This window comes from Phoxinus phoxinus (genome assembly GCF_949152265.1).
Source record: "Phoxinus phoxinus genome assembly, chromosome: 18".
Classification (NCBI taxonomy): domain Eukaryota; kingdom Metazoa; phylum Chordata; class Actinopteri; order Cypriniformes; family Leuciscidae; genus Phoxinus; species Phoxinus phoxinus.
Genome location: NC_136893.1, coordinates 5,445,502 through 5,454,076, shown reverse-complemented (window position 1 = coordinate 5,454,076; position 8,575 = coordinate 5,445,502). Strand labels below are relative to the sequence as shown.

At 36.6% G+C, this 8,575-nt stretch overlaps 1 protein-coding gene across 1 annotated transcript; it reads right to left on the bottom strand.

Annotated features, from left to right (window-relative positions):
* Positions 1-1,288: 1,288 nt before the first annotated feature.
* LOC306986102 (uncharacterized protein) lies at positions 1,289-4,864 on the bottom strand. Its single transcript, XM_079588990.1, has 4 exons — positions 4,847-4,864; positions 4,337-4,621; positions 4,022-4,197; positions 1,289-2,251 (listed from the first exon to the last, which is right to left on the bottom strand). Exons 2-4 carry the CDS (start codon positions 4,611-4,613, stop codon positions 2,153-2,155), a joined length of 552 nt encoding a protein of 183 aa, XP_079445116.1. The 5' UTR covers positions 4,614-4,621; positions 4,847-4,864; the 3' UTR covers positions 1,289-2,152.
* Between the last annotated feature and the right edge of the window lie 3,711 nt (positions 4,865-8,575).

Sequence of the window (8,575 nt, the reverse complement as noted above, 5' to 3'; positions counted from 1 at the left end):
ATAAAGAGCCCAGGGAACTTAGTCGACTTGTCTAAAAGTTAAACATGATGGTACGATGAGATGAATCAATGTAACTCCACAACAACTACATAAATGCATCCACTAACCATTCAGAAACGTCCTAAACGTTGCAACCTCTTCCTGAGTCTCTCCGTAAGGCTGCACTCCGCTACAGGTTATTTCTGAGATTTTGGATGAGTACGATTATTTGCGTGTTTTGTTATTATATCTGAAGATCGTGTAAGGGATCGGCCATCTTCTGATTGGAGGCTGAGGAGCAGCAGCTCATTTGCATTTAAAGGGACACGCACAAAAACGGAGCTGAAATTTCGAGAAGGGTATTCCTGCACAACGGGAGTGGCTGCAGTTTCAGGACCCCAGTTCTAGGACCGCAGTTCCAGGACCGCAGTTCCAGGACCCTAGTTTAATGTGACAGCGCCACCTACAGAACTGGATCACCAAAAACACAAATTTAACCCCTTTCGCGGCAAAGATCAGATTGTTGATCACAACAGATTGTTGTTCAACATTCATTACTCGTTAAAACATCACACTCTTAATTTTGTTATCTGGACAAACTGAGCATCATTAGAAAGATTTAAGACTCGATAGTGTTTATGATAAAACTCAAACAGCGAACACAGAGATCTGGGTCTCCTCTTCCTGATTTGCGTCAGTAATGTACGCAATTCTCATTTGCTGTACAGCTGTCAATCATCTCACGTGGTTCAACGTGTCGTGACAGTAGGCTAATCTTGCCCTTCTGCATGACGCGGTCCGGTTATCCGTGATAACAAAGCTAAGACACATCTCTTCTCCTGAAACAAGAAGCTAATAAATGCACGATTTCGAGTATATGTGGTTTGTGTGTGATTTTCGTGCGATTTTGGGTATTTTCATATGAATTAAGAATGTTTACAGTATTGCCAAGCAAGGTGTAGCCATTAGCTGCATATAAATTGCTTTATTATACCATATTTCAACATCTTTTTTTGACTTAAGACCATTTTAAACCGCGACCGGAATATGGTACAAATACTCGATGGTGGTTTAAAGTGAGCTTTAAGTAACGTTAAAAGTTTAATATTAATCTTTTAAATTGTGTCGTGTAGCTTGATGCTACTTGCTCTAACTTTAATCCACCTGCTGCAGGAGCTTTTCTATTCCATAATCTTATTTGTTAAATATATATATTTTATTCTAATGAGACTTAGGATCAAGGTGGATCTTGATACTCTGTACTAAACTAAACCACCTGGATCCTAGAACTGCGGTCCTGAAACAGCAGCCGCCGCTATATCATCCAGTTTGGTAGGTGGCGCTGTCACAAAAAAACTAGGGTCCTAAAACTGCGGTCCTAAAACTGGGGTCCTGAAACTGCAGCCTCCAGTTGTGCAGGAACATACTACTGGAAATTTCACAGACACATTCTGGGGACACCATAGATTTATATTACATCTTGTGAAAAGGGGCATAATATGTCACCTTTAAATAAAATAAAGTGCATTTTAAATATTGCTCTCAAAGCAAAAAGCAACAAGTTCATCAAAACAGAACTATATGGGCTATCATCCGGTCATCCACACCAGTTTGCTTGTTTACTCCTTAAAGAGAGGGGGCTGAATTCAGAATAACATACCAATTAGCCTACCTTCTGTGCATATTGTAAATTAAGCCAGAGACAGTCAATTATTATTGAGTGTTTATTATTATTATTATTATAATTAAAGGGTTATCTCTCAATAATCTTGAGACAAAACATTGGTGTGATTAGAACGTTCAGTGCATCATGTGATCAACTCCTTCAAATGTGCTTTCACCCATTGGCTGGCACTGAGCGCCTCATATATCACAGCTATTCTGTGTTTTCAACCACATCATTTTTTATTTCAGGTTTCAGACATTTACATACACATAAGTACTAGCAAAACAATACATTTATAGTTTGTAAAATACACACTATGGAATCTTACAGTTTTCATATCAGATAGGCCAGATAGTAACTATAAAGGTAAATCCGACATGATCTGAAAACTTTAATGGTATTGACCTTCATCTCAATCCTTCAAGGTAGACATGATATATGTCAATAAAGTGGCTAGTTGGATTTCATTGGAGGTAGTGCACAGTGCAGCAACAGTTGAGTTTTGAGTTAAAGTTGAGTTTCATTCACAGTTGTAAGAAGTGAGTTGGCTGCTTCCGGTTGGCATTCTTGAACCTTCTTTTTCTTTGCAACACAGGTGTATTTAACCTAAAACAATTAGAACAATTTCTTATCGATTTGCATAAATATATGTGTGTATTTGAATTGACTGTATATTTCTAATTATTAAACTATTGTAACTATACAAGCACTCCAGATCATATTACAACTGAACTGGGTTAAAGCATGAATGGTCCCAACCAAAAAGTGTTTTTCCTGATGAGAATTTCTGTATGGCACATTTTTACACTGAATGTCATCAGATCTTTGACCCTAAAGAAAACACAGAAACAAGATAGGCTACTTCTTCCATATAATTATTAAACCCCACTTAAAGGGATAGTTCACCCTAAAGTGAAAATTAAGTCTTCATTTACTCACCCTGCTGTTGTTCTAATGCTGTATGCCCTTCTTTTTTTGAATAAAAAAAAAGTAATGTTTGCACTCGTCCATAATGGTAGTGAATAGCGGCATGGTCAAGCTTTTAAAAAAGGGTTTAAAAAAATACGTGTGTGCTTTTTCTGGCTGAATAGAGTCTCACGAACGCGCAGCCATGCACAGTACGGCCAAGGTATTTTATAAATAATACATTACATTTCAGTTTATTCTTTTACCAAACCCTATCATATACCACTAGGACATATGGAATATACAACACGTTGCATGGGATCATTCTGTGATTTTTACGTCTTTTTAAAAAAACTTAATGATGGTTGCTATTCACTGCCATTATATGGACGAGAGTGAGCAAGATTTTTTTTTTTTTTTCTTATTTTTGTTACATATGTCCGAACACATAGTATTCATAAAACAGTAGGCGAAAAGTACCCGGATGACCCACTACTAACGGCGAGATTCTGAAGTGTTCGTATGGATGGGCGATATCACCTTTTTTAATTTTACATCCGATATGATACTTTCAAGGCCAGTATCGATACCAATACCGATATATATCTAAATTAAACTGAATAAAATGGGTAATTAATACTCACTCAACATTATATTTGAAAGTAAAGTTTTTTTACATTCAATAGTCCTTAACTGAATTATTAGAATGTTTTTGTTTACACTGTCAGAAATAAAATGTGCTAAAATTGTACTTTTAGCTTCTCACTGGGGTAGTAACCTCAAAGGTGCACCTTCTCTAACCCTAAGGGTGCATATTACCAGCATATAAACAAGTTTGCACCCTTTAAGGGTAGATAACCTTTGAGTGTAACTTAAAAATAACCATGGAGTTGCATAAGTAAAATTGTAGTAACCATGACCCTGATTTTAATATCTGAAACTAATATCAGATGAGTGTCTGAAATGGGCCACAATTAAAAGGGTCATAAATAGCCTCAGTTTAGTAGAAAATCAGATTAGGGATACTTTTAACTGCAGTGTGAATGTTGCCCTTGTGAACAAATTTATGCTATGAAAAATGTATTTATGTTTGTTTGTTTTTAATACTGTTTTGAAAATGCTGCATGTTATTAAACCTTTTTATTATAAGTTACATTTCATATTCATAGGTGCAAATATGTGAAACCTTTTTGTTGTTCTCAAATAAATTGGGAAGTAGCTATTTAATCTACTTAACAACAGAGCTACTAAAACTGTGAATTTGGACACTCTTCTTTTAAGCTATGTTTTGTATGATGATATTAAACATTGTTAAATTGACTTTTTGTCAAATGTCTCAAAGAACTTCTCTAGTCTGGGATTGTGAAGTTCAAGAACAAAACTGCCCTGAATAATGCGCAATAATGCACATGGTCTTTACCGTATCAGAGCTATTAATAAAAACAGTTAAATTATTGTGATAATACTTACATAGTATTTGTAACAGCCACAACCAACAAGACCAAGAACACCAACAAGACCAAGAACACCACCAACGACTCCAGCAATATAGTAGGATGCGCCGGAAGTGTCTGAAGTTGAGTTATTGAAGGGTGTTGCATTACTGAACTGGGATATTTCTGTGCTGCTGGTTGAGTGTAGTGGTTCTGTAAGGGTCACAAGAACAATACATTTTATAAAACTGTAGGCTAACTTCTCTACCGCCCTCATGAACCCCAAAACAAACATAAATTGGAAAGTGTCAAATGTTATTTAAAAAGTTTAGTCATACAGTAACATACTCACTCTTTACAGTAACATTATAACATTTCTTCTTTCCTGGTATGGGTTCTGCGCTGTAGCATTTGCTAGAGTTGACACCACTTATAATTAGATGGTCAGCCTCTATTGAATCTTTAGGTAAGCTGGTGGTGGTGCAGTTATCATTAGGGCCACAGTACTGCGCGATCTTATTTTTCTTCCCTGTTTTGCAATCGATTTCATAGAAATTAGTCAATCCAGAAGTTGCGTAGCGTAGTGTAGCTTTTCCACCCTCGATTACATCCACCTTCTCACATTCCATGCAAGAACCTGACAAAATAAATATTTGAACTGTAAGATTGATTAATTATGATTAATTATGTGATTCACATTCTGATTTTACAATAATTTGCTGTAAATGCTCAAAACACAGATTTGCAGTAAAACATTTAGGAGAACTGTGCCCAAGGATTCAATAAAATAAATATTTACTCCATGTAAATATTCTGAATAAAATTCCACTCAGAACTCCAAATGTTATTCTAAAGTACTTACTGTAGGCAGAAACAAGACCGTTAGCAGAAATTAGACAAAAAATCTGTTCGTTTGCCAGCAAGGCGCAGATATCGGCCGATTTGGATCACCTCAAAACGGCAAATATCGTTCCAAAAATCAGCCATTATTCAACCAGCAGCTTTTTCAGATATTAGTAATATATTAATTTCCTCAGATTATATTAAAATAGTATTTTTCTCATAAAAAATATCTCATGAAATGTTCAGAGCATGCTTAAATGTGCTAAGTATTATCTACATTGTAGCATAGCTGCACGCTTGCCGGTTATTTTTATGTGGGCAAAGATGGCCGCCATTAACACAGTATGTGTTTTAGCGGCAGAATCAACCTGTCTCTTCACTTTGTTTAGCACTTCTGTTAACAAAATAGCTGGGAGCGTATCACATCAGTCACTTACAGTATGATGTTTTGAAAGGTTTTACTTGTCTAGACATGGTGTTTGTTTTTCTCAGTCGCTGAAATGAGCCAGGCAAGATTCAACTTGAAAATCAAAACAATGAAAACAATATAAATCATGTCTTACCTACGGCAAGTATAGTCATCGTCGACATCAACAACACACACGTCATGATCAAAGGAATTTTCATTAAAACCCTTCAGTGTTATGCTTGGATTCGCTTCAACGCACCAACTCTACGTTTCCCGCCAAGAAGCTCAATTCAAATCAATTCCGCCACTTCTTTGGCATCCGGATTGTTGCATTGCATTACTGCATTACTGCCACCTGCGGTTCTACACTTAACTACTCACCATTTAAAAAAGTCTCTTGTCCAGTCCAGTCCTGTCTTTTTGAGAAAATAAAAACACCCTCACTGCCTGCTCATTCTAAAATACTTTTAATATTGTTCTCTAGCTGTCCTTTTTCCTGTAATTGAATCGTCATTCTTGTCTTTCTAGAGTGAAGTTGAACTGTCTGATGTTCCTGACACTGAGTGCACAGACTTGCTGGATGTTTTCCCATGATGTGAAGCGTTCCCTTTAGATTGTTATGTCCATTCTTAGCTTGCTCATTATTACTTTCTCTCTACGATTCCTATTTTTATTTCTTAAAATACCTACTCTGCTTTGTATTGAGGATAAATGTCTCCGTATTATCACTGTTGTGGACTTTTTTTTTTTTCATTTAGAAAATCCATTATCTAATTATTTATTTTGATTAGAAGTCCCTCTTTCCATAGCACATCATAGGCCTTATCAACATAAAAAAAAATATCGGTTTCTTTACTTGCTTGGGCTTTTCGTACTTCATCCTCAAGTCATATTATTGGATTCTGTAGTGCAGTACTTCCCCCTTCTCTAAATCTGTGTTCATATGTTGCTATCAAATTTCTGCTCTTCAGAAAGTACGTTAATCTCTCATTTATCCTACATTTTATTCATTTACAAATGTGTGATGTCAGGGCAATAGGTCTGTAATTTCCTGGCCTGCTGTTATCCTTTCCAGTCATTTCTCAAGACTTTCAACGCTTAGGTGTTTTTTTGGATTGATTTGAGAAGTGATCACTTCCAGAAGTTGAGAGAATTGGGAAGTGAGATGTTGAGTTTATGCACGCATTCAGACGTGAGGTCCTTGGATGCAGGCTGGTGTCTTACCGAAGTTTGTAAAAGGTTTCATTATAAATGTTTGGGCTGATATAATTGAACTGTTTGGGAAGCTCAATGTTTTTGATAGTGCTGAGACAGTATAACAAGAAATATTTGTGATTTTATCCTGGGATAGGAGAAATTATTATTTTTATGCTGTGCCTAAATACGTAATAAAATGACTAATGCTTAGTGTAGCTCTACAGGAATATACTTGTGTACTGCATATTCCATATTTAGTTTCCTCATCTCCATTATGTAACTTCAAAATCAAATTGAGGACGTCATTATCTTTTGCTCGTACATGCAGAGTTTGTAAATCAGTTGTTCTGTCCGTGTAATTACATTAATAACAGGCCTTTTTAAGACTGTCACTGTGAGTCCTGCTGCGAACACATTCAGGGGCTGTTTGACTTGGCTGAGTGACAGGCGAGATTTGCAGCAAATACGACTGAACTACTGCCAAAGGAAAACAGGAAGAAATCCAGGAACTACACGATCATTCCAAGACAGATGCAAAGCTAGATGTGGTCACGTATGGGAGTAGTTGAATAATATCCCCTGATAAGAGACCCAGAGAGTTCCAGCAGAACCATTTAAAGAGCTCAGAACGAGAAGACTGTTGGGTTTGCACAAGTCACCATCTTATGTGACTGACTGACAGTAGATTGCCTTCTGGACCAGAACACCAGTTTCTCTGGGATGAATCTTCACACAATCGGGACCAAAAGTCTGACAGTACACATGTGGGTCTATATAGCTACCGTTTGAAAGTTTTTTTATTTTATAATCGTAGTATGTGACTAAGTCCACTGAAGGCAAGCTTGATGAACCCATGTGCAGTTTTATTGTGAACAAATACAAAAGAACCAAAGACTTGATATGAACATAAACCTGGACTAGACATGGACTCATCAAACGATGGTTACAGAGACAAAGCTAGACAAGAGACGATGGAAACATGAGGGCTATTGCAACGCTAGAATTCCTACGAGTGATCAAAAGGTGGCTAATTCATACAAATGAAAGTTCCCACATGATGGTTAGGTCTAGGGGCGGGGTCAGGGGTAGGTCATTCGTACGAATTGAGCAACTCGTAAAATATGTACGATTTAGCCAAAATCTTACTAATTCATGTGAATTGCCATGAGATCGGGTTGGCTATATATACACAGAAACTAAAGACTGACCGAGGGACACCTGTGCGTAAACAAACAATGATCCAATGAAAACAAGACACATGACAAAACCAGGAACATCATAATGAGACAACTTCAAAATAAGAGACATGAAAACATGGACATGAATACAAAACCAAACTCGACATAGTAAAACTTGGTGAAACCAAAGTTTCTATTCAAACAATAATTGTATTTTTTATATATATTTTATTTAAAGGGGCTATATGTAATAATGTTCATGTATTAATCACGTTTTTGTTGGCAATGTGTGAACAGCTTTTAACGAAATATGAGACCTCTCCCGACTTCTGTCAATGAAAGCCTGTAGACTGATTTTTTTATGAAGGACTCGGGACGTTTTTCCCGCCGGGAAAATCAAAAGATGTGATGTTTAAACAATTTTCCCGAGAGCCTCTCTTCTGTTCAATGACACAAGAAATTAAACAATGTTCAGGATAATGCCAAAAGAGCCATTCTGGACTGTAATGTCAATGTGTCATGCAAAGAAAGGGGATTAATTCAAACTATAGTCTCACATAGTCAGATCTAGTCCATAGTCTCAAATATACTTTATAATCAAACTATAATAACGGTGTAATTTTGATTTAGTAATTTTTCGTTTTTACTTCTAAGCGAAGAGCGACAAAGAAACAAAAAAAAGTGTAACGGGGCCTTGAATCACGTTCAGTCTCTTGTGTGTTACTTGTGCACGAGCACGAGCAAACCGTTACTGGTTGCAGTTCACTTAACAGCCACTGGTGTCGCTAATAACAAGGGGTTTTGAATTCAGTATTATAAGTGTTGCATTGATATAATTCACAAAAAAAAAAAAAAAAAAAAAATCATGACTAAGCAGACAGGGAGGATATATTAACTTTCCAATGATGCGGAAACAATTCTGGCTGTGTGTATGGTTAGTCAATGTGTGAAATTACTTCTGCAG

Bases quoted from the DNA above. Each gene is read 5' to 3' on its own strand.
- LOC306986102 (XM_079588990.1), bottom strand. From the start codon at position 4,613: ATGGAATGTGAGAAGGTGGATGTAATCGAGGGTGGAAAAGCTACACTA. The intron at 4,198-4,336 runs GTGAGTATGTTA...TGACCCTTACAG, and splicing joins TTATAATGTTACTGTAAAGA to AACCACTACACTCAACCAGC. The intron at 2,252-4,021 runs GTAAGTATTATC...TAATTGTTTTAG, and splicing joins GTGGCTGTTACAAATACTAT to GTTAAATACACCTGTGTTGC.